This window comes from Andrographis paniculata, unplaced genomic scaffold (assembly GCF_009805555.1).
Source record: "Andrographis paniculata isolate CXL003 unplaced genomic scaffold, ASM980555v1 Contig86END, whole genome shotgun sequence".
NCBI classification, from domain to species: domain Eukaryota; kingdom Viridiplantae; phylum Streptophyta; class Magnoliopsida; order Lamiales; family Acanthaceae; genus Andrographis; species Andrographis paniculata.
Window position 1 is genome coordinate 2,588,339 of NW_026137624.1, and position 27,236 is coordinate 2,615,574.

The window sequence follows — 27,236 nt, forward strand, 5'->3', positions numbered from 1 at the left end:
CGATAAAAGTATTGACTATAGTTTTATAAATTAAAAAATAATATTATTTTATTATCAGTAAAATGTGTAAGAAATTTTTGATATTTGATTTTTTTATATATTAATTCTATATAAAAAATTAAAAATATTTTAGATTAACGTATAATTCATTTTTATTAAAATAAAAATAAATATTTTTAAATGAAATCGATGGAACTAATAAAAAAATATTTTGGGATAGAGGAAGTACTCATTTTTCTGTAATTTTATCTTTTCTTTTTGTTATAAAAAATACTCTATCATAATTCAAAATATTATTTTTTTATCATTTTTGTCTGTTACACTTCAAATATCTACTTTTTATTTTTAAAAAGATAATTGTATACCAGTACATAATACCTTTTAATTATTATTTAAATTATATACATTATATATTAAATTAATTTTTACATAAAAACAAATGATAATAATATTAAAAACCCTTACAAATTTATACTAATTAATAAAATATTAGTATTATTTTTTAATTTAATATAAAACTAAAAAGACTGTAATATTACTTTTTTTTACTAAAAATATATTAAAAAAATTATTTTATTTTTATTTTTATTTGTTTAAATTTGTATCCGATTAAATAGAGATAAATATCGATCCCTAAGGGAGTAGTATTTAATTCTGTGTGAAAGGACAGACAGAGTAGGGTTGGGTTATGGTGAAGTGAAAGAAGAGAGGAGAGGGGTGAACCAAAAAAGGGGCATACACTGAGGACTGAAAAGACTTACGCGCGCACACCCACGCCACGCACTACACTACTCTACTCTTGTCGCACACGCATCCTCCTCTCCTCTCCGCCACCACTGTCGGCGATTCGATTCACCACCGCTGCCCTATCGCTGCATCAGGATTAAGGGCTGACGCCCATGTCTGTGAGTCGTTATCGGTCAACACCTCCACAATCTCTCCAAACGGCCAAACCCATTCGAGTTGATTTCACATCCTTCGTTGTTCTTTTCTTCGTGTCTTGTTGGTCGAGAAGCGTTTCTGCTTGGTTGTTGTAATCTGGATTTAGATGAATCTATTTTGTAGTTTGAATTTTATGCGGTTTTCTAAATTTGGGGCTAGGTCAGGAGTGGTTGTTGAATGCTAAATATGGGCTGACTAGTACTATCAGGAAAGGACTCAGTTTCATAGGCCGGAAGAAAATTATTCGAAATTATTACGTAGCTTGAATTCCTCCACCTAAGTCTTTCCCTCGAATTTATTTTTTTGCCAATTTTGGCAATAGAATTTTGTGTTGTTTCCACCATGAATGATTCTACAGCTTCGGGCGACTCCTCCTCGGGCAAGCAAGCAGCAGCGCCGCTAAAACCAGTGGCCAAGAAGAAGCGGAATCTGCCTGGAATGCCTGGTAAGACTATCTTTTAGCAGATTCGAGTTGTCCTATGTTGATACTATTAAAACAACTTGTTGAAGTGATGCAATTTAATTTAGGGTTTTGGTTTTGGTTTTGGGTTTTAATTGGCTCAGATCCTGACGCTGAGGTGATTGCTTTATCCCCTCATACGCTATTGGCGACAAACAGATTTGTTTGTGAAATCTGCAACAAAGGTTTTCAGAGGGACCAGAATCTACAACTTCATAGAAGAGGTCATAATTTGCCGTGGAAGCTTAGGCAGAGGTCAAGCAAAGAGGTCAGGAAGAAGGTGTATGTTTGCCCCGAACCAAGCTGCGAACACCACAATCCTTCGCGTGCGTTGGGTGATTTGACAGGCATTAAGAAGCATTTCTGTAGGAAGCACGGTGAGAAGAAATGGAAATGTGAGAAATGCTCCAAGAAATACGCAGTGCAATCTGACTGGAAGGCACACTCGAAGATTTGTGGAACAAAAGAGTACAAATGTGATTGTGGAACTGTATTTTCAAGGTTCAATCGATTGGAATTTAATGGCCTTCGATTTCTAAGCATCCTGAGGTTAATTTGTAGTCTGAATCTGATTGATATGCAGGAGGGATAGTTTCATTACACACAGGGCATTCTGTGATGCATTGGCTGAGGAAAGTGCTAAAGAAAAGCCGGCAAAGGGTCTTCCTAGTGCTGATGAGAATCCGAAAACTGGGATTGTTTCCATTCCACCTGCACCTGCACCTGCCGAGGCAGCATTGTCTCCACCACTTCCGCCACAGAATGAGGAAGAAACTCCAGCTCCTCCAGTTCTGTTGAAGTCTTCAATCGATGCTATATCGTCCCCTGTTTTACCGGATGAGAATCCTGGTAATTGGCTTAAACTTTGCACTTTGGCATCTTTGGTTTTGTCCTGTTTGTTTTGTCTTCTTTATTTGGGAATGTGTGTGTGTGTGTGATAGCAAGAGGACTTAGGAAATCAGGAAACTAGATTTTATTACTAGCCAATGAAGAACTACTCTTCCGGAACCAATCTGAAGCTGTGAGACTGAAGAGAATCAGAATCCAGAATAACTAATAATGCAATAATCCTTAAAAATGATATAACTAGTAAATATGTTCCTCCCCATGTCAATATATTTTATTGTTTAGGGGGAATTACGCTTACAATACTATACTACGGTTCTAGACCCGACTATGCTAACAATCAATTAGGAAAAACTAAATAAGGAAGTAAGAAATAAATAAGGAAACTAAGGGTGTGTTTGTTTGGGGGTTTGGATTTTGAGTTGGGATTTAAATAGTAAAAATTTTGAATTAAAATAGTTGTATGATGTGATATAAATAGGTGTTGATGTGATGTTTTGAATGTAAAATTAATTTTTATTATAATAAACAAAATAAAAAATAGTTATTTGATTTGATGTTTTTGTGTGGAAAAAATTTAGTGAATAGTAGAAATATTGAAAAATCCTTTAAACGAACACACCCTAAGGTAATTAATAATGAACACTAGTTTAATCCATTGCCACAATTAATCCAAGGCGCATTTGCCCCTTCCACCCTTGTCATGAGTAAACCTTAGGTTCTGCCCCGTGTGTGTGTGTGTGTATGTCAGTTGGTGGAGCAGGGGTTGTATGATAAATGGCGAAAACAAAAGAAGCATTAGTGTTAAAATTTGTTGATCATAGTGCAAACAGCTGCTGCAAAAGCATGGAATCTTAAAATATTTTACTTAAATGGAAATCATTTAAATTTTCAGTTTTCTATGCTGCCTTTTAAATTCTTATGGTTCTGTTTGGTTGGATGGATATGGATTTTGAAAGAAAGATTCGAAGTATTTTAGACATATTTGAAATGAATGAGTATTTGCAATGATAGAAAGGGGATCGATTTGAAATTCATGGCTCTGAAATCCATTACAGGAAATAAATAGAATTTGATGGAAATCCTTTAGTTCCAAAACGGGCTTATAATTAAAGTCTTGGATGCTTGTTGTTATATTGATACTGTGTATTTACAGAGATGGTTGGAAGCCAGAACAACAATCTCACTACTGCTCAAATTTTGGAGTTGGAGGAGACACCGACGGTGACAAACTTGGTAGCAAATTGTAGCAGCAGCAGCTGTTCAAGCAGCAATGGAAGCTCGACCAGTAATGTTTTTGCCAGCCTGTTTGCATCATCCACCTCGGCCAGAAGTCTACAATCTCAGTCTCAGACAGCTGGTTTTACCGACTTATTACAAACTATAACCCAACCTGCCCGAACTCAAGATTTATCAGCAGCTTCTTTATCTCTAGAACCTGTGGCTCTCTGCCTCGCAGTCAATCAAGGGTCATCCATATTCGGAACAGCAGGGCAAGAGCTGAGGCAGTACGCCCCCGCCCCGCAGCCTGCCATGTCAGCAACTGCTCTGCTACAAAAGGCTGCTCAGGTGGGTGCTTCTGCGCCTAATGGGTCACTGCTACTGAGCCTCGGGATAGTTTCTCCTTCTGCATCACCTAATGTTAGTCGGGAATTGAGCCAGCAGCAAAAACTCGAGCCTGATGGTCTTGGACTTGGGCTGGCCTGCGACAGCGGGTCTGGTTTGAAGGAGCTGATGTTGGGAACTCCGTCTGTTTTTGGTCCTAAGCACGCAACCCTCGACCTGCTCGGGTTGGGTATGGCTGCCAGTGGTGGATCTACCAGTGGCCTCTCAGCTCTGATAACTTCCATCAATGGCGGCCCCAACAACATCAATGCAGCAGCTGCAGAGTCACCGCGGGGTGGGAGAGAACACAGTAGCCATGACAGAATGCCGGCACAAAACCAGTGAACAAGGTGAGATCGAGACTCTTTTCTATTGTAACATATATATATATATATATTCTACAATAAACATAACTCCACAGACACACACATATACATATATATGTATGTATGTATGTAACTATAGGTCGTTAATTTTAAGTAAATATGGCTACATGGTTAGGACGGACACTCGCTAACTGTGATAATTTCATTTCTACAAGCTAGCAAGGAAGGGATATTTGACATATATATGACAGACAATTGAAGGAAATATTGAATTGATTGTACTTACATTAGTTACATAGATAGCGATTGCATTTCTCATATATCTTGTCTATGTAATGCAATGTAAGAAGCAGCATAATAAGTTAGTTATATGATCCTTTCTTTTTGTTTTGATAGGGTTCTACATTAATTGTGGAAGCCCCGGCGCTTAAAATTAGAGTTGTTAATGAGTCGATTGAGCTCAAGTATTTATTGTTGATGTTCGATTCGAATTTGTTAACGGTACAAGTATATCTTGACTCCCCTTAGACTGAAATAAATTCAAGTTTATACCTATTTCGTATAACTTTTAATATAAAAATTAAATATATTTAATCATATTTTTAATTTATTATTGTAAAATATTTAAATTTTATTAATATATGCAGAACTTGATATAAAAAATCATGTAATTATATTAATATATAAAATAATATTAATACATCATCACTAAAGAGTTTAATTGAGCTACTTGTAATTTGAGCTCGACTCATTTAGGAAATAATAATTTTCGAGTTTGATTCGTTTATTTCTATAAACGAGTTGAATTGAGTTGTTAATGAGTCGAGTCCAACTTGATTCACGAACTACTCGGTTCGTTTAACAAGCTCACGCGTTTATCTGTAAAAATGAGTTGAATTGAATTGTTAATGAGCCGAGTTGAACTTGATTCACGAACTATTCGGTTCGTTTAACAAGCTCATGAACTACTCGATTTGTTTAACAACTATCCTTATAATTGAATATGAGGCTATTCACTGACAAGGATAGATTTACATTCAATTGGACAACATGGGTTGTTCTCAATTTAAAATTTTAGCACTAAGGCCGATAGTATAACAGTACTTCCGTCCTACTTAAATTATCTAATTTTGTTTAGACACGGATTTTTTTTAGATATTATATAATTAATAAGTAATTAAGAAGTATATTAGTAAAAATAATTATGATTTAATAAAAATAATTATAGATTAAGATTAAAATAACTAAATAATTTAATTAAAAAAATTATAAATTATGAATGATAAAATATAATTAAAATGTATAAGCCAAACTAATGGGACGGAGGAGAAAGTTTATTGCAACAAACAATAATTGTTCATTAAGCATATCCAGTATATTAATATATAGAATTGTTAGCTATATTTCAACTAACACAGTTTATTTTAGAGTCAACAAAAACTAATCCGACATAAACCGACCCAAGAAAATTATGTTTAGGTCAAGAACTTTGACCCAATTATCTATACGGGTACGAACTCAATATGACGACAAGAAAATTGTGTTTAGGTCCAGAACTTTGACCCAATTATCTATACGGGTACGAACTCAACGTGACGACTCGATTATAATATATTAGTATTAATTAATATTTTATTATATATATAAAATAAGACTAAATAGCATAAAATTAATATGGTTTTTCGAATTTGTTAAAACCCCTAGTACTAAAATTTCATAAAATTATTCGTGATTTTTAAAATATTGTAAAATATACCATCTCGTTAATACTTAACCGTGATTGTATCGAACAATATTACTGAAAATTCACGTAGTAAAAAGAAGAAAATTACAAATTTATCCTTCAATTTTATGATAATGGGTCGGGTCCAACCGGACCCGAGTCCCGACTCGAATACACATGGTTGGACCCAAGACCCGAACTGGACTCGATTATACCCGGACCCGACCCGAATAATACCCGACAAGACCCTATGGACCCGATAGACTTTAATTTATTTTTTTTAATTTTCAAAATTTAATTTAAAATTGAACTCGAACCCAGAGTCGACATATATTAAAATTTATACTATATTTTATTCAAACATATTATAATAAAATAATAAATAAAATAAATAAAACTAAAGACGAATTTTTAATATAATTTATATTATTAAAAATTAATTTTGTATATATATACAAGTAATATATAGTAATATATTAATCGGATCCGAGTCGAATTCGGGTCCAGGTGGAGTCCACGATCGGACCCGAGACCCGACCCGAACCGAACCGGACAAGGGTACACAATACCCGATTCGAACCCGGACCCGATACCCGTATAATTGGACCTGATCCCAAATAAATGGGTTGGGTCCCGGTAGACCCGGACCCATTAATCATTTTTTTCATCATCTTCCCTGCCTTTCTACTTTGGGTGTGTTTGTTTGAAGGATTTTGGAGGATTTCTACTATTCATCCAATTTTTTCCCCCCAAAAACATCAAATCAAACACCTATTTTTCATTTTTTATATTATACTAAAAATCAATTTTACATTCAAAACATCACATCAAACCCTATTTATATCACATCATACAACTATTCAAATTCAAAATTTTTACTATTCAAATCCCAATCCAAAATCCAAACCCCCCAAACAAACACACCCTTTATACACGAGAATACCATATCCAACCAAAAGCCGCCGTTGCAAGCCCGCGATGGCGCCACCGACTGGAAATTCCACCACATCCGCGAGAAGCTAGCGGCGTCGTTCTGGGACGTGGGTTTCATCAAACAACCATATATGTTTTCAGAATCGAACAAGGCTAGGGCACATATTCTAGAGCTTAAAAACAATTTAGAAATTGCGGGGAGGAAGATCTGTTTGGAATCGAAGGTTTGATAAGAAGCTTGCGGCGGAATTAATGGAGGAGAGGAAAGGAAAGCGCGGCAAGCTCTGGATTCGGAAAACAAAATTTGTAAAGAAGTCACGCCTACGATTCCGAACAGATCCTCTTCCCCCGCCGCTTGTTGCCTATAATTTATTTCGACGATATATAATGGTATTATCTTTAGATATATATGTAGAGAGAGAAATAGAGAATGCAAAATGAAATTTGATTAGCAATAATCATACAATTCCCATGTAGCTAATGAAGGTACTGACTAAACCTATCTCTTTAAATTTTTAATATTGAACGAATTTGAGGAAATTGAGGTTGGTGTTGGTGTTGGGGGAGAATGAAGGCAACGGTGGCAGAGAATCCGCACATTAAGTGCGAAAGTAAAGGATTTGTGGAGTTTGGGAAGGTGGTAACGGCAATTGGTTGCCGGGGGAGGATTTTTAAGGGGTGGAGGAGCGGCGGCGAGGAGTGGCAAAGAGGGAAGAAGGGGTGGGGTGGGGTGGAAGAGAAACAGGTATTTGGGGTAGGATTGCGGGGTGGAAGAGGTAAAGGATGTTTGTGTTTGTGTGTATTAATGGTGAGTTTTTTGGATTTGGAAAAAATTAATTTGAATTTATATTAAAATAATATTTGATAAATATTTTAAAAGAAGAAAAAATGTATTTTTTTGAAAAATATAGAATTCAAATAATAAAATTTAAAAAAATTTGATTAAAAAGACACACGTTAGTTTGTGTTGAATGGTCTTTGTCCTACGTTGAAAACACAAAATAACTTGTTAACAAGCTTATGTAAATGGATCAATGAGAAATTGGATTTTGGCCATGAATGGGCTAGAGTTGTTTGGACTTGATCCAACTCAATTATAATAAATATCAAAATAAGACATTGGGCTTGGGTTTGAAATTCTAATTCCTCCTCTAATTAAGTATATTCCTCTTTTATATTATTTTATATAATTTTTCATATTTATAAATTATACTCCAACTTTAATTTATTTTTACATTAGATTCATGCACATATAATTTATATTTTATTTAAAAATTACATATATAAAAATTAACATTTATAACTAAACTATTACAAATAAAATAATTTTAAATAAATAATTAAATGCTATTAAGACAAATATGATATAATAATTAAACAAAGATAACGTAATATTATTATTTCATAACAATTTATTACAAAAACATACAGTACAACAATAGTTCAAATAAAATACGACATACTTATTCAGTGGAGTTATTATATTGCTCTCATATATGCGCTATTAAATCATTACGGAGTGCAAAATGAGCATGTTTGTCTCTAATTTGTTTATGTCGGGAAAGAAATTGTTGAAGTTGGATGGTTTAATCGGTTGCCCTTTCCACGGATAGGTGTGGTGTTTCTAAACTTCTCTAATAGGTGCACTGATATCTCATTCATTTTCTATTATCATATTATACATAATAATGCAAACAGTTATAATATCATGTAGAATATTTTTTTGCCAAAATCGAACAGCTCCAACAATTATATGCTAACGTGATTGTAGAACTCCGAAAGCACGCTAAACATATTTTCTACAAGACTTTTGTTTTTGTACAAAAAGTCTTTTTTTTGGATCTCGTGAATCACGAATAGTTTGCACAAGAGTAGCCCATTTAGGATAAATACCATCAGCTAGATAATACCTCATATTGTATTATTTCCCTTGAAGGATATAATGTGCAGGAGGAGCAAATACTTAGAGCAAGATTTGAAAACAAGTGTTAGGATTCTAAAACATTAATGTCATTATTGGCACCTGACATACCAAAATATGCATGTCATATCCAAAGATCATAATCAGCCACAGCTTCGAGAATAATAGTCGGTGATCCACTACGATCTGCCTATTGACCTGCGAAAGCCGTAGGACAATTTTTTCATTTTCAATGCATACAATCTAAACTGTCCAACATACTTGAAAAACCACGAGATTCTCCAATATGAAGCAACCTTGCAATATCATTAGCATTAGGATGTCGAAGATATTCAGTTGAAATAATCTCAACGACGGCACAACAAAATCTCTTAACACTTTCAATTGTTGTTGATTCATCAATTTTAATGTACTCATCAGTTGAATTTGCAGGTACACCATATGCTAACACCCCAAAAACAACAGTTACTTTTTGTAAGGTTGACAAGCCAAGTCTACCAAGACCATCTCTCCGTTGTTGAAAATACAAATCATGATCTTTAACTGCATCAACAATATGAAGAAATAGACTTCGAGACATTCGAAATCGTCTCCGAAACATTTGTTCATTATATAAAAGGATTATTTGAAAAATAATCATTATATAAATTACGATTTGAACTTTCACGATCACAATTAATTACTCGATGACCTAGGATAGAGCCTCGATGGGCTGATTGAGAGGGATTGAGTAACTGTTCCAAATAAGCATTATTTTGCATCAATGTGGAGATTGTTTCTTCATCCTCTTGAAAGGACTCCATGAAAATTCTACTCATTTCTTCATCATCTGACGATGAAGAGTTACTCATACTGAAGAAATAATGTTGTTTTGATAAGTGAATATAAGTTTGATGAATAAACCTTCGTTGAATGCCCAATAATTTATAGAATGAAAATTTTAGATAAAATATAAATATATGAGAACTATTTGGATAATATAAATATTCATCCAACGAATGAAATGAAGATGAAATCCAAACGAACGATCATGATTGCTCGGACATAGATAAGTGGATTTTTATAATTTATAATATATAATAATTAAATGGATAATATAGATATTCAATCCAACGGATGAAATGAAGATGAAATCCAAACGAACGCTCATGATTGCTCTGACATGGATAAGTGGATTTTTTTTATAATTTATAATATATAATAATTGATTGGATAATATAGATATTCTATCCAACGAATTAAATGTAAATGAAATCCAAACGAACGGTTCAGATTGCTTTTGATATAGATAAGTAGATTATTATATTATGTATATATATAGTCAAATATAACATAAATAATTGAGATTGGTCAAAAAAAAGATTTGATATCTATCCAAAATTTGTCTATAAATATATCTTTCAACTCTTTCAATTATTGCACCAAAACCATTCACTTCTCATTCTAATATAACAAAAGTTTATTAAAATTTCTTCTCAAAATGTCCGTCCGAGATGGTGGTTATAGTCATGATGAAGATTTGTTGCTATGCCAACATTATTTAGATATCTCGCAAGATCCAATTACCGGAAGGCAACAATCCAGAGATCAATTTTGGAATCAAATCACTGATGCATACAACCAAACTAAAAATCCCGATCGGGAGATACGTAGTGCAAGATCTGTATAAAATCGGATCCAAACCATATAGAAGCTGTTCGAAAGTTACTTGCTTGTATAAAGAAAGTAAAAACTTTAAAACCCAGTGGAGTTTCAGAGATGGATATTGTAAGTCATTTCTTAAATTTATTGTTAATATATATAGCTTGAAAGTTCTATTTGTAACCTTAAAATATTGTTTGCAGTTAAATCAAGCAAATGAGATACTAATGAAGGAAAATACAAGTTTCAAAAAAGGTTTTAAATTTGATCATGTTTGGAATTTGTTAAAAGATCTTGAAAAATTTAATGATCACAATGAAACTAGAAATCCATATAAAATACGTCGAAAAAATAATTCCACTCATGTATCATCATCATCATCGGATAACACTGCTTTTGAATCTCCTAGAAATTCATCATTTCTGTTAACTTAGACGATGATGAGAGTGGATTAAATTTAAATTATAAAGAAGATGCTCATGTTAGTGAAGTTAAAGAGCAAAATTCAATGGTTCTAAAAATATTACAAAAATCAAATTTGCATAGACAAGAATTTTTGCAACTGGAACGAGAGAAATTAGCATTTAAGAGAATGACACGCGAGGAAAAAATTATCAATATGGACTTGAATGCTATTTCTGATCCTGCTCAACATGCTTATTACCAGCTCAAGAAATATGTAATTTTACATAAAAGAGCAATGGAATTTCATGGATCAAATGCACAGTCTTCTTTGAATATGTTTTCTCAATATTTCAGTGATATGAGTAGAGATGGAAAAGCTGATATTCCTCCGTATTATATTTTAATATTTTATGCAATTGTATTTTATGAATGTAATTTGTGTTTTTTTTTTATGGAATTTGTTTTATGTAATTTGAATTCTATCAATGTAATATTTTATGTAATTTGCATCCTATGCAATGTGCTTTTATATTTTAATTTTATTTGCTAAATAATTTTATAACATTTATTATTTTCAAGTTTAAATAAATTTAGTTTTAAATACACACGTATCGTTTTTTAATAATTAAAATACATATTATAATTTTTTTTGTGAAAAATATATAAAATAATTAAATTTAAAATAAAAAATTAAACATAACTTTTTACAAAGTAAAATTACACGTTAATTTAAAAAATAAAATTACATATCACTTTCAAAAAAATAAAATTATATACCACTTTTAAAAAATAAAATTATATATCACTTTCAGAAAATAAAATTAAACATTATTTAAAAAAAATTATATCACTTTTCAAAAAGTAAAATTATATATCAATTTAAAAAATAAAATTATATATTATTTTTTTAAAAAATCAAATTATATATTACTTTCCAAAAAATAAAATTATATCATTTTTAAAAAATAAAATTATATATTATTTTTCAAAAAAGTAAAATTACATACAACTTTTATAAATATAAAATTATATATCATTTACTAAAAATTAAAATGACACAATACACCAAAAAAATACCAAACATATAAAAAACACTAACAAAATTCCACTCAAAAAATGGAGTGGAGGGACAGTGTTACTCACAGTGTTACTCCGTAAATTGAGTAACACTGTACATATCTGCAAAAATTGGGGGGGGGGGGGGAGAGGGGGAATTTGAGGGTGGGTTGGAGCCCCTCCCTTTCATTTTTTGTAGTTGGAGATGATCTAAGTCTTGTAACAGTCTTGAAGTAAATTCGTTTGCATGGTAAAATCTGAGATGGGTGACGAAATTTTCCAGATCCACAATCAAATAGCGGCTGCTTAGATCGTACCTGAAGATAAAGCAATGATCGACGCAATGAACGATCTTGACAGAAATCTGAACAATGACGTTCAGAATGGTTCAGACGGAGACGAGAATGATGAGGTGAATTCCAGCGAGTCTCATACTTCCGCTCCTACTGTTCCGTTATCTCAACAACCCCGCACAACGGGTGAAGCCGCTGAAATCGCTGCTGCCAGGCGTAAAGCGCACGAGGCGGCCAAGAGGGCTGCTGCGGAAAATGCTGCAAAGGCAGCGAAAGAACATGCTTTCAAGGCCGCGATAGAGGGGGCACATCCTGTTGCTGCTACCTCCAACCAGCCTATTGCTGGACTGCATAAACGACATCCTGTTGATGCCCGAGTGAAACAACCTGATGTTGTTTCGCCTCGTCCGTAGCGTATGTCTGTAGGACTTGCGCATGGTCTCATTGCGTCTGCCAGACAACAACTAGACGAGTTGGAGGGTATACAACCTGTCCCTGTTACGGATCATGTAATGCAGCCTGTTGCTGCAACATTCAGGCAGCCTAATGCTGCGGCAGCCGATAAGCCAGAAAAATTCAACAGGCAGAATTTTAAAATATGGCGGCAGAAAATGTTGTTTTATCTGACCACGTTGAATCTGGCAGATTGGTTGATGGATGATGCATCTGTTGTGCTTGAAAGATCCTCGGAAGAACAGAAAGCACAAATTTTGAAAGTTTGGAACCGTTCATACTTTATGTGCAAAAATTATGTACTGAACGGCTTGAGCGACTCTCTGTACGATGTCTACCGGAATGCACTAACGGCTAAGCAGCTGTGTGAAAAACTTGAGAAAAAGTATATAACCGAGGATGCTGGTGCAAAAAAAATTATCGTCGGACGGTTTTTGGATTTCAAAATTGTCGATGGAAAAAGCGTTACAAAACAGCTTGATATATTTCAGCTGATTCTGCATGAGATCCAGACGGAGGGGATAGAGCTGAGTGAAGCTTTCCAAGTGGCGACAATAATTGAAAAATTGCCACCTAGTTTGGGTGATTTCAAAATTTACTTGAAACACAAACGCAAGGATATGGATATGGCGAGACTGATCAATCGTCTCCAAACTGAGGAGAAGCATAGATCAAACCTGGCAACCAGGGACATTTGATACTCGGCAGCAAGGCCAATGTAGACGAACACAAAGGCCAAAGCTCTCGTTTCAAGACAACTCCAAGGAACAATGAGCAGCGAGGAAAGAACTGGAAGCCAACGGACAATGGAAAAGAGAAGCTGAAGCCATCTGGCGGCATTGAAAAGGCAAAGAGTACCTTTAAAGGTAACTGTTTTAATTTCGGAAAGGTCGAACACCGTTCGATAGACTGCAAGGCGCCGAAAAGAAAGAATGAGACAAATCAAGCACACGTCATTACTAAAGATGACGAGCCACTTGACCTGACATGTGTTGTCTTTGAGGAAAATCTTATGGGATCAAACAAGAAACAATGGTGGTTCGACATAGGAGCAACTCGCCATATCTGCATGGACAGGAATCAGTTCTCATCATTCGAGCGTGTCGAAAGAGAAAAGATGTACATGGGAAATGCTGCTCCTGCGGAAGTGAAAGGAAGAGGAAGAGTTGTGACGCTGACCAATGTCATTTACGTGCCAACGATGACGAAGAACCTGGTCTCGGGGATGCTCTTGATGAAACACGACTTTAATATTAATATGAATGGTGATAATTTCGTTTTGCGTAAATCAGGAGTGTATGTGGGTAAATGATATGTAGAGGATGGACTTTTGAAATATTGTATTATGACAGTTATTGAAAATAATAATAATAAGTCTATTGCTTATATTGTTGAGTCCTCTACTTTATGACATAGTTGGTTGGGTCATGTTAATTATGATTCAATTCGTTGACCTGAACCACATTCTGAAATTCAAATTAAATAAATATAAATGTGAAATTTGTGTTGAAGCAAAAAAAAAAAAAAAACTCAATCGTTTTTCGAAACTATTCATCGTGAAACTGAACCACTCGAATTGATTCACAGTGATGTATGCAATCTGAAAATTGTACAAACGCGTGGTGGTAATAAATACTTTATCAGATTTATTGACGATTGTACAAAATACTGTTATATTTACTTGCTTAAGAGCAATGACGAGACATTAAGTGAATTCATTTTGTACAAAAATGAAGTGGAAAACCAACTTAACAAACGAATTAAACAAATTTGAAGTGACAAAGGTGGAGAATATGAAACTCCGATCGGTGATTTTTGTGCACAAAATAGAATAATTCACGAAGTAACTCCACCTTACTCACCTCAATCAAACGGCATTGTTGAACGCAAAATCCGCACATTAAAATAAAACATGAATGCAATGTTGTTAAGTTGTGGACTACCCCAAAACATGTGGGGGGAGGCAATTTTAAGCAGCAATTATCTGCTTAACGTAATACCTCGGAAAATGATGGAGAAGACCCCTTATGAGCTTTGAAAAGGTCAAAAACCATCTTACAAACACCTTCGAGTATAGGGTGGTCTAGCTAAGGTAGTGGTGCCACCTTCCAAACGTGTGGGAATCGGTCCCAAGACAGTGGACTGCATTTTCATAAGATATGCACATAACAGTACTGTCTATCGATTCTTGGTATTCAATTCAAAACTTTCGGATATCCCAAAGAATACGATAATGGAATCAAAGAATGCATCATTCTTTGAAAATGTGTTCCCTACAAAGGTAGGCGCTGAACCGAGTTCGGCCAACCGAGAACATGAAACTGTGGACACAAATCGAATGGAATTGTATGAATCTGAATTTGAACCAGGTCAGGAACCTAAACTCAAAAAAAGCAAACGAGCATGAGTTGAAAAGTCATTTGAAAATGAATATTTTACTTATCTTCTTGAAAACGAACCTCAAACGTATGCTGAGGCGATGAGGTCTGCTGAAGTGCCTTTCTTGAAAGAAGCCGTAAAAAGTGAAATTGATTTTATTCTTCAGAATCACACTTGGGAACTTGTGAATCTCCCACCTGGCTCGAAACCTCTTGGATCAAAGTGGATATTCAAGAGAAAATTAAAACCAGACGGTACAATAGACAAATACAAGGCTAGACTTGTAATCAAAGGCTACAGGCAACGAGAAGGCCTAGATTACTTTGACACATATTCTCCTGTCACGAGAATAACATCCATTAGAATGATCATTGCGATAGCCACTCTGCGAAATCTTAAGGTGCATCAAATGGATGTAAAAACGGCCTTCTTAAATGGAGATTTTGATGAAGAGATCTACATGGAACAACCGGAAGGCTTTATAGTTTCAGGAAAGGAAATGAAAGTCTATAGACTTGTGAAATCACTGTATGGACTTAAATAAGCTCCAAAGCACAAAAAACACAAAGACAACCAACAAAAACAAATCACAATAGCAAGAGTTGATTTACTCCACCTAGAAAACAAAAATCCATATTATTCACAATTGATATACAAGAAAACAAAACTCATACATTTAGACAAGGAACAACCGAACTCAGGAATGATTCTTTTTACACAAAGAAAGAAAACAACAATACTATTTTTTTAAAAAAAATTCTGCACAAATTATTTAACAAAAAAAAAATCTGCATAGGTTTTTTATTTTATTTTTAAAAAACCTGCTAAGAATCTTACTTATTACAAAATTTCCAGCACCTGTTTTCACACACAAAAAAAAAAAAAAAAATCGAAATGCCAATTTTCCCAAGAGTTATCTTTTCACAAATATTCACATACTAAAGGCAAGAAAAGAACAATCAAAACTCAATCAATATACATCACCTAAAGGTTCACTACACAAAGCCATATTTGATTGATCATTGGATTCAATTATTTAATTTGTGTTATTTACTTGACCTTTATTAGCAACACTAGGACACTCTTTAATATAATGGCCTACTCCACCACAACCATAACATTTCATAGGCAATGATTTATAATTCTTTTCTCTATATTTCTTTTTATTGTTATTTGATGATTGATTATCTCTATTGTTGTTGTTTTTATTATTCCTATTGAAAACTCTACCTTTTACATGCAAAACTTCGCCACTTGAATTTCCAATTGATTTATTAGCTACTAAATCTAATTCCTTGCTTTTTAAACCATTTATTACTATATCTAAAGTAATGTTATTTCTACCATATTTAATTGCGGATTTAACATCACTATAAGAATCGGGAATGGCATTCAAAAGCACAATCGAAGAGTATTCATCAATATATTGATCTCCACTCAACTTTATATTTTGAATTAGTTTAGTAAAAACATCTATATTCTCATCAACACTCTTCTTAGTGTCTAGTTTGAATTGGAAAATTTTTTCAAGCAAGAACAACTTATTTGACAAAGTTACTTCCGTGTACAAAGCATCTAACCTTTCCAACAATTGTTTTGCCCTAAAAAACTTACCTACTTTCTTAAGCACATTGTCAGTTAAATGCAACACAATACATGCACATGCACATTCATCTATTTCAACACGTTTTTCCATATGTGTATCATCATCAAACATACCATCTATTGCTCGAAAAAGTTTTTGAGTAATTAAAACACTTTTCATTTTTGTTTTCAAATAGTAAAATCTATTTTCCCGTCAAACGACTGCATATTATAAAAAGTATCCATAGGAGCAGTCATTTAAAAGAAAAATTTGTCCAATAATTGAAATCACTCAAAAAAACACAATCCAAGCAATTAATTATCAATCAATCACAAGATTTGCAACAATAACAATCTAGAGCAACAAAGAAAGCAAGATTTCCAAGATTAACCAATCAATCTCTGCAATAAGTAGATTCACCAAAATCTTAATCTAATATGCAATTAGCAGATTCACCAAGATCCTAATATAATATGCAATCAGCAGATTCACCAAGAATTTAAAAAAGGAAGGGTTTAGCCTTTTACCAAAATCGATCTATTACCAACGATCGATTTTCCTGAAGATTCTGCCCGAGCTTTATGTTTGACAGATTTGACTTTGATACCACTATTGTGTTTTTATATACTAATCTGTCAAGCAACAAACAACATCAACTAGAATGTGTCCAACAAAATTGGTAGTAAAAGAGGCAGTAAATCAAATTTACATAACACAATCAAACATAATCCAAGATTAGGCAAAATATATGAAAGTAGAACTTGAACTTCCCTCTTTCGACCTTCTTCCGTCGAACACACCCAGTCACGCGCCGCAGCTCCGGCGACTTCCTCTTCCGGTGATTTCCAAGCGACTCGAAAAACGATTGGGGAAACTATTCTTACGGCTCAGTCTACAACCTAATGACTCACACTTAGGGACTAACCCAACCGACTCCAAACAAAACCCCAAACCAACGAACTCGATCAACCCTAAACTTCAATCGACTGATTTTCCCCAAAACCTCACAAAGAACACCCAGATGATCAACTTACCGAAGGAATCGAACAAGAACGACGGCGATTTCGGTGAAGAAGAGAACCCCAAACTTACCGAGAAGAACTCGAAGAAGAAGAACCAGAGGATAGGAAAACCCAGACTCACCCAATCGCTCAATGCACTGTCACGAATGAGAAAGGGGTCGAAGAGGGAGTTATAAGGTGCGGGTGCGGGTCGGGTCGGGTCTGGTCGGATTGGGTTAAAGGGTTTGGGTTGCGAGTTGGGCTTGGTATTGGGTTGGGCCAAAATATATCTAACAGTAATAATATATTAAATATATTTATCATTTAATATGTGCTTACAAAAAAATTTATATTTTTACTTAAAAAAAACTTATCATATTTATCATTTTCAAAACATCTCAACTACAGGTGTTTTTTTAATTAAAATCTATATTGTGTAGCTTAATAATATATTGTATATAGATTTACATGTACGAATGAAAGTCTTTTATATCGTAATCCACAAAGAAGCAGGAGGGGACAAAGACGAACGCGTGGTTCAAATCGACAATCTTACAATCGGAGGCAAAATGGTATGAATTATATTATCAATTAATATTTATTAATAAAATAAAATACTGCTTTATTAATAATGTGATATGCATTAAAATAATATTTTACTTATTATACTGATGAATAAATATTTGTATTTTTATTAGATGAAAATATTGTACCACATTTCGTTGAAAAACATCGACAAAAAAATACAAATTTGGAGATCGAAAATAGTATTGCCGATCAAGGTAATAATATATTAAATATATTTATCATTTAGTATGTGTTTACCAAAAAAAAATTATATTTTCACTTAAAAGATCAACTTATCATTTTTTTTTATTTTATTTTTATTTTGCATTGTTAGTATCAATTTACATTTGTTTAATATAATCAATTTTATTTGAATACAACTATAATTTATTGATTTTGTTAAAAGTATTTTTAATTAATCATAATCGTATTCATTGTATAATAATTTTATATATATATATACATATTATGTTATATATATTTTTAGGGGGTATTTGGCAAATAGCTTTTTGAAGAGCTTTTAGCTTATTGAACAACTTTTAGCTGTTTGACCAGTCAAAAAGCTAATTTAGGTGTTTGGTAAATTAGCTTTTTGGAATAGCTTTTTGGACCAAAAAAGCTAATTTCTGAAAAGCTAACTTACCCAGCGTTTTGAAATAGCTTTTTCTGTAAAAAAAAATTTTATTCCTTATATGCCCTTAAAAATTTATTATGCATTTTACACAAATAAATATATTTTGATTATTTATTAATTATATTAGAATATTTTATGATATTCTAGTTTTACTTTTATAAATTTAAAATAATTAATTTTTATATAAAAATTATTTTAATTGTAAAATATATAAATTTTTTAAAATCAACATAAAATAGAAAATATAAATATTAATAATTTATTTTATATTAAAATTACATTATATAAATTTTATACTAAAAATAAATTAAATAAATTAAATTTATTGAAAATTATAAATATAATGAACTAATCGATAACTAATATAATAAATATATACAGGAGAATTTATTATTTTATATTTTACATCATTTTCAATAGAAAAAAAATATTTATATATTTTAATAAAAATATATTATTTTTTAAATCTAATTGTAATAAAAATAAATACTTTTATAACACTTTTATAATTTTCAATAATTAATAACTTTAAACATTCTAAACTCAAAAGAACATAATTAGAACATAATTGAATATATTATAAACAAAAATAAAATAAAAATGTCCTCAATTGTCATTTTACATATAAACAGCTAATATCAAACAGTTGTTTTATCAAACATTTTAATACAAACATCTAATCGAATCAGCTAGTCAAAAATCAGTTAACAACTATCAGCTAATTAAATCAGCTAATAGCTAATCACTATAAGCTAATTGCCAAACACACCCTTAGTAAATTATAAAGTTACTAAGAATAATTATATACACATATATTATATAAATAACAAAAAATTTTAGGTTGTGTTTTGATTGTAAATTTTCATAGGTTTATCCTTACAATTTTTTCTATCAATCATATTAAATCAAATATTTATTTTAAAATAACTATAATTTATTGATTTTGTTAAAAGTAATTTTAATTAATATATTATATATTTTTTAGTCAATTTTAAAATTAGTATGAATAAATTATACACATATATATATTATATAAATAACAAAAAATATTAGGTTGTGTTTGATTTTAGTTTTTTTCTATCAAAAATATTATATCAAATATTTATTGTTTATATTTAATTATTTACAATTTTAAAAAAAATTCATAACCAAATGCATTTTAGTTTTCAAAATTATAACCATTCATATCATATATATATTAGAGTGGATTGGTGCGAAGAATATGCATGTATTATAAAAGAATTTTGATAATTATAATTTTTTTTATTTTTTTATTTCTTTAAATTTCAAGATTTATTGGTATTTTATAAAAATAATTTTACTTAAATTTTATGATTTATAGCTCTTATCCCTCGCACGTATATTATTTTATTTTATTTTTTACTTTTACTTATACTTATATTTGTATAATATTAAATAATTAATATTATATTTATTTCATAAATTATAATTAAAATATGTATACTTAAAATATGCAAAAATTAAATTATAAATAAATATATATAATTATATTACAATATATCTACCGTAATTTTACTGTAATTTAATTAAAAAAAAGACATTAAGGGGTGTTCTTTGAGCCTATTTACCTTCTTTATGTATTTTTCATTAAATATTTTCCTCTTTCAATTTTCTAGAATCTTCAATTCTTTATTATGTCTTTTTTTTTTTTTTTTTTTTTGCAATTTTCAATAGATTAAGTTTTTTTTTTATTTAAATTTTTAGCATTTATTTTACATTCTCAATTTGAATTATATTTTTTTGCCGTGTTAATTACAAAACTATCACAAGATAGCTCGGAGAAGAGATCGAAAAATCTATGAATGAATCGATTTCGGCATGCTTTTTCGATCCAACAGTCGATGATGATTTTTTTTAGGACAACACACTCCAAAATTTTAATTCCAATTAAAAAAATTCAAAAAAAAAAAGAACATAAAATAATATAAAAATAATAAATCGAAATTTAAATAAATAGAGTTTCAAAATATATATAGAATAATCAATTACTAAGATCTAAATAATGTTAATACAGGATTGAAAAAAATTTCTAATTGTCAAAATATTGCAGTATAAAAAGATCAAAATTTAAATTGCAAGTTAGGTTAAATTGAAAAAAAAATAATTTTTTCTCCCAAAAAAAAAATGCTGAACCGTTGGTCCGGTTGTTGACGGTTCAGATAATCCAGGAATCAAAACCGCTTGGATTCGGTTCGGCGGTTCCGTTTGAACCCGCCGGTTCGAAACCGGTTGGGCAAGTCTAATTGTCTAGTTTTTTAAAATATGGGCCAAGGCCGAAAGGCAACCAACTGTCCGTAGGAATATTTCTAGGGTTTAACACTAACAGCTAGTCGTAGTGCACCTTGCGAACCCTAAACAAGAAAGGTGCTGATAGGGGAAGCGAGGGGGCAATCATCGCCATCTTTCCAGGGAGGGAGCGTCGCTACACGCCTAATCGATTTCGGTTCAGAATCGATTTTTTGCATACACGAATTCGAAGGCCAAGAAGGAAGAAGTTATGAAGAATTTGAATAAGGGCTCTGCCCAATTTTCTTCTGCCAAGGACGGTGCCCTGGACTTCCTGGTTTGTTACATTATTTTTCACTACGCCAATTTAATTTGGTTCCATTCGTGTGCGTATGCGTTTCCTTTTCGATTTGGGAGAATTTTCTTTTTCTTCTTTTTCTTTAATGTTTGTTTTAATCTTGTAAGTGGTGTGTCTGAACTTCTCTGATTTTTGCGGGTTTTTGGATGGAAACAGCCGTTGGAGGGTGGTCCAGCGAGAGGTCTTCCGAAGGCTAATTTTCGGGAACGTAAAACGACCGTTTTGTATATTGGGAGGATTCCACATGGATTTTATGAGGATGAGATGGAAGGTGGGCTTGTATTCTTTGAACTTCATTCGTGGTTTGTTATGTAGTATGCAGTTGTTCGATCTTATGAGATTGGCATTTGCTGCAGCCTTTTTTAAGCAGTTCGGTAAAGTCAAGAGACTCAGGATTGCAAGAAATAGGAAGGTTGGTTCTTGTTACGCCATCTATTCTATTTGCGTTGCTATTATGTGAACGAACAGACTGAATTGGCTCTCTACACTTGAGCTTGAATAATAGATGCTGTGCATTTACAAGCATGTGATACTTCAAGGAATGCAAATTTGGGATGATATTGATTGTTTTAACCAAACGTGTTGGTGTTTTTAAATCTTCTAAACACTTCAAATTTGTGTAATTTACACTGGGTAATAATTGTAAATGTGTGTGTTCCATTATTAGAATAGAGAGGTCTAGAGGCCGACTGAATTGTTGTTGCTTTCTGTGCTATGGCTATGGAGATGATGACCCAACCTTTTACTCTTAAGACATCAAGCTTTCATACCTATATTATTATTATGTGAATTTAGTGGAGCCTGTCTAACAGTGGGACAAGAAAAAGGTGATGTTCTGCTTAAAGATGGCAGATTGACCTTTAATATTGTACCTGCATTGACTATGTTTGCAGAAAGATTTGTGTTCTGGATTTCATTCCTGGTGTGTTTACTCATCAATCTTCTTCAGCATGATTATCTGAATTTCCCCTTTACCATCTGGACACATGGCAAGCTTGATACTTGCTAGATTATCACATGTTTTCTTTGCTGGTTGATCAGATTTCTAAATTAGTGTGTGAAGTTAAAACACATAAAATCTGGTTGTAGCATTTGCTATATATTCTGCCAGTAACTTTGAATGAGTTGGTCTGCAATTTCATGGGCTTCTGAATGCTCTTGTTTATTGGTTGTTACTGGTGAATGAATTATGGAGTATCGCTACCAAAAATATCAATGCCCTAGTCGTCAAAGTGCCCTTTAGATTAATTAAATAACACAATTCTGAGCTTCACTTGTATTTTCATGAGCATCCAAGTCAGTGTGTTATCATTCAGTTTCTCTATTGATTTCTTCTTTTATGTGTTTGTACAGACTGGGAAATCAAAGCACTATGGATTTATCGAATTTGAATCTCCTGAGGTTATACACTTCTACTAAAGAAAGCATGTTACTATGGCCATACTATATCTCTCCTGCATTATATGCGTATATGTACTTTATCTCCCTAGTGCAACTAACACTATTTATTAACATGATTCTGATGAATTCCATGCTATGCATTCTCTTTAACTATTACAGGTTGCAGAAGTTGTAGAGGAATGCATGCATAATTATCTAATGTATGAGCATCTGTTACAAGTTCGTCTTGTACCCCCAGAAAAGGTTCATCCAAAATTGTGAGTAACTATTATTTCTAGTTATGCTATGTCCACTCGTTCTTAACGATTATACCAAAGGGTTATGTATGATAATTTAGAATACACCATCTTATGTGAGCTATGAGAAATGGAATAAAATGTATTACTAAAGAGAGGACTTCGATCTGCTGGTTTTGCATTGGTCCACCATGTGAAATCCTTATCCTTTAGGCTTTACGGAATCTTTGTACCTTTTGTCCATATTTTACCACATTAAGTAAGAAATTATAGGTATTATGCTTACTTAATTTTATCCTGAATAACTAAACAAAAGGGGAGTTTGGGTGAAAATTAGTTGAACGTCTTTGGTGCCCTAATTGTTCACCTAAACAAAAACTTTGAAATGCATAGACTTGCATATTCTATGAAAGCTTCAATAATGTTAAAAGAGCCTGCACGGGTTGAAAATTGTACGTTACAATGAATGCCCTTTTTGACTTCTTTCATTTCTTTTTCATGATTGATTAATTACGTATTGAACTTCATTTAGGTGGAAAGGTGTGAGCCGCATGCACAAACCCGTAGATTGGGTTCAAATTGAAAGGAAGCGCCATAACAAGGTACAGCTTCATCCATTTAATACTTTGATGCTTCTGTCCATTAAATTGCAATCACGTTGATGAACAAAACACGCTGTTCAGGAGCGGTCACTGGAGCAGCAGCAGAAGTTGGTTGCAGGAATAGTGAAGCGGGACAAGAAACGACACAAGAAGATCATGGATGCTGGTATCGAGTATAAGTGCCCAGAACTTGTAAGGACAATTTTTTCTCTGGTTTTTCTGTGATACTGATATCACCATTACAGACATATATACGTGTTTGATGAGCTTTATCGTCTAAACAAAATATTTCCTTTTAGCCTACTGCTGTAGAATTCTGAGTTTCTTGCTTTGTGCAGGTGGGCTGTACACAAGTTGCGCCGAAGAAGATTAGATTTGATGTTGATTAGGTCAGGTCGTTGTCACCATCTTTGAGGAGCTTAGCTTTATCATCGAATGAATGATTGGTTGTTAAGGTCATTAGCTGCTGTTATCACCATAACATGGCATGCCAATTTTATTATTTAAGTCAATATTGTACTAAAATGTGGCAATAGGGATTAAGGAATTGTTTAGGTTTTTGTGTGTCTGTTTTCCAGAAACTACCCAATTGAAGAAATGTTGACCTGCCCTGATACGATTCGTTCGATGATGTTTTAATTTTTGAGGTGGAAAAAAGAGTACAAAGCAGCTCAACGAGATTTGTTAATCGTGTAAGGACTGAATTTGATTTTGTTATGCATCATGCTTGTATCATTATTGACTTATGTATATGTTTATTAAATTACGTATGTACATTATCAATTAATATATTTTGTAATGAAATTTCAAATTATGGTGTGTTTTCTATTTTTCTTTTAAATATCAAAATAGAGTTTGTTCATACAACAACAAAATTTTGGTGCAATTTTCTATTAATATTATTAAAAATAATACTATATAATATCAAATATATATATATATATTTATATTGTTAGTATGTTTTTTTTACCTAACATAAAAAAAAAATTTAAAACTCAAAAAATGCAATATGCATCTATTATTCTTGGGTTTTAAAATATATTACACAATTTCTTAAAAATTGTATTAATTATTATTATTATTATTATTATTATTATTATTATTATTTTAATTTTAAAAAATATTGCATGAAATTCTCTAAATAGGTGGCTATTGTCTAATGTTATGAAAATACAAAGAAGTCTCATTTAAATTTTAAATCATAAGGAAGAATAGTATAAATTATTCAAACCACAAGTGTATCACATGTAATTTTGCTTGGTATCCATCCTAAATCTTACATCTTTTACTTAAGATTAAAATAACTAATTAAAAATAAAAAAAATTATAAATTAAAAATTTGAAAATGAGACTAAAATATTAATTCTTTTCTAAAAAAAAAAAGTGTCACGATAAGTAAGACGTATCGAAATAGAAAGGTGGACACAGTGAGTGGGACGGATGAAGTATAATTTTAAGGGAGTGTCCCTATTAGTAACTGAAACCTAATTTCTTTATCTAAAAGCTCATAATTTCGAGGGTTATCTAAAAGCTCATAATTTCAAGGGTAAATTCTTTGTGTTTTAAAAATGCACGAAATACTCTATATTTTATTTATTGCGTGAAACCTCTTTATGTTAAAGTAAAGTTTGCATGAAACACTCTCCTTGTCCAAAACTAAACTGATGTTTAGTTCTAAATAAAGACCTAAATTACGCAAGTTTTATACAAATAAAAAATGGTAAAATATCTTAAATAATTTTTTTGAATAAAATAAATAAATAAATAATTGATCAATAATTTATTTTTATAGTTTTTATAAAAATTAAATAACAATTTGTCTCCAAAAATTATAAAATAAAGGATTAATCAATTATTTATTTATTTATTTTATTCAAAAAAATTATTTAAGATATTTTGCGTTTTTTATTTGTATAAAACTTGCGTAATTTAGGTTTTTATTCTGAACCAAATATCAGTTTTGGCAAGAAAGGTGTTAGTGCAAACTTTAAATTAACACAATGCAGTTTTACGCAATAAATAAATTACAGAGTGTTTTATGCATTTTTACTTAAAACGCAAGGGAGTGTTATATAATTTACCATAAATTATATGATATTCTTTTGTATTTTTTAGTAAAAATGTATAAATTACATCATATTATGTTAAATTTTCTTATGTTAAACTAAAGTATATACATAATACTTTTTTTAGTCCAAGATACTCTCTTAAATAGTTTTTATTTGAATGAAACAAACAAAGAAACAATTCATCAACCTTTCACTTTATTAACAATTCGTTCTTTTGTTTTAAAAAAAAACTATTAAATGAATAATTGATAAGTTATTTATTATATTAAAAAAATACTACATTTTATCATTTTTAGTTGTATAAAACTTGTATGATTAGACGTGTTTATACAACCAAACACCAAATTTGAATAAAGAAGTGTTTCGTCTGTACTTTGATTTAACATAAGAGGTTCTACACAATAAATTAAATATGAGATATTTTATACATTTATACTAAAATACAGTGTGTTATATAATTTACCTAATTTCAATGCAACACAATTTTATTATTTGATTGGTTGTGGTTTGAAATTCATTTATAATGTAGTGTTTAAAATTACGTTTAAATAGTATTTTGATTAATATTTTATGAGAATAAATAATGTATTTTTATTTAAAACTGTACGATATGAATAATGTTAATTTCGATTTGAAATCACAACCAAACACATATATATCAAATGGTTACGGTTGATTATGGAATCTACTAGATCTAAAATCCCTTGAAGGAATATGCGTCCGAATCAAGAGATTAGTATTGGCCCAGGAATTACAAACAACGTTGGGTTCCAAATGTATTCTAAAGAGCCCTTCTAAATCCAAAAAGTAAGCCGGCCTAGATAACTCCAAGTGGCCTGAATAATAATCTGGTTTGAATAGTCGTAACAGATCTGGATAGTGAACCGGCCTGAATAGTTGCAGCAAACAGCTTGAACCCCAATGCCAAGATGACTATCTGTCATAAGTTGAATTGATGACTAATATACAACTACTAATCTGATGAAAATGAAAATAAACTAAAATATACTTAGACAATTAAAATAATATTGAATTTGAATGATAGATTGCTTGTTATTGTTTGTTCTTGGTTGAAAATAAAATATCCTATGATAGTCCCTTTGGTTGGACTCAAGTCATGATAGTCTTTTCGGCCGGACTCAGGCCAAACAACTCTAAAACAACTCGTAATTTTGGGAAAGCCATTCTCTTGGCCTTTGGGCCTAGCTCAACAAATGCCCTCTTCAAAAGGTATGGAGTAAGGTACGATGATAAAAGTCTGAATTCTTTTAGATAAATCATGGGATGTCCTCTTAATAATAATGGATTAGAATTTGGGATATCTTTCTCTGGTTAATACTCAGAGCAACAATCCCAAACGGTCTAGACCATTCTAGCTCTTCCAAGATCAGTCCCAAAACCACTACTCGAGACCACTATTCCTTCTGTATTTCTTCTGCAGACCTTGAGTTTTCTGTTGCACCAAACTAGGCCTTTGTTGTTCTTCTTGAAATATTGCTTTCCAGCATTTTTACGTGAATGATCAAACTTTAGCCTAAGTTAGTTCCTTGGTT

The 27,236-nt window shown here is 32.0% G+C and overlaps 2 protein-coding genes and 1 pseudogene across 5 annotated transcripts; 2 read left to right on the plus strand and 1 right to left on the minus strand.

Annotated features, from left to right (window-relative positions):
• The first annotated feature begins 662 nt into the window (after nt 1-662).
• Nucleotides 663-9,205, plus strand: LOC127242149 (zinc finger protein ENHYDROUS-like). Of its 4 annotated transcripts, none has more exons than XM_051261565.1 (5): nt 663-1,387; nt 1,471-1,903; nt 1,986-2,251; nt 3,405-4,203; nt 9,189-9,205. In XM_051261565.1, the coding sequence occupies exons 1-4, from the start codon at nt 1,285-1,287 to the stop codon at nt 4,196-4,198; spliced, it is 1,596 nt and encodes a 531-aa protein (XP_051117522.1). In that variant the 5' UTR covers nt 663-1,284; the 3' UTR covers nt 4,199-4,203; nt 9,189-9,205. The 4 variants fall into 4 exon arrangements, with proteins under 4 accessions (XP_051117522.1, XP_051117521.1, XP_051117520.1 ...); XM_051261564.1 differs by lacking the exon at nt 9,189-9,205 and adding an exon at nt 4,576-4,718; XM_051261563.1 differs by lacking the exon at nt 9,189-9,205 and having other exon boundaries at nt 3,405-4,556.
• On the minus strand, nt 8,460-9,607 carry LOC127242020 (uncharacterized; annotated as a pseudogene).
• An 11,621-nt stretch (nt 9,608-21,228) lies between these two features.
• Nucleotides 21,229-24,349, plus strand: LOC127242021 (uncharacterized RNA-binding protein C1827.05c-like; the record flags this gene model as incomplete). The annotated part of the gene is made up of 8 exons (XM_051261354.1): nt 21,229-21,354; nt 21,532-21,646; nt 21,732-21,787; nt 22,729-22,776; nt 22,936-23,033; nt 23,545-23,614; nt 23,696-23,806; nt 23,953-24,349. Coding segments are annotated over 8 exons (675 nt in total), but the record flags the coding sequence as incomplete, so codon positions are not given.
• Nucleotides 24,350-27,236: the final 2,887 nt, after the last annotated feature.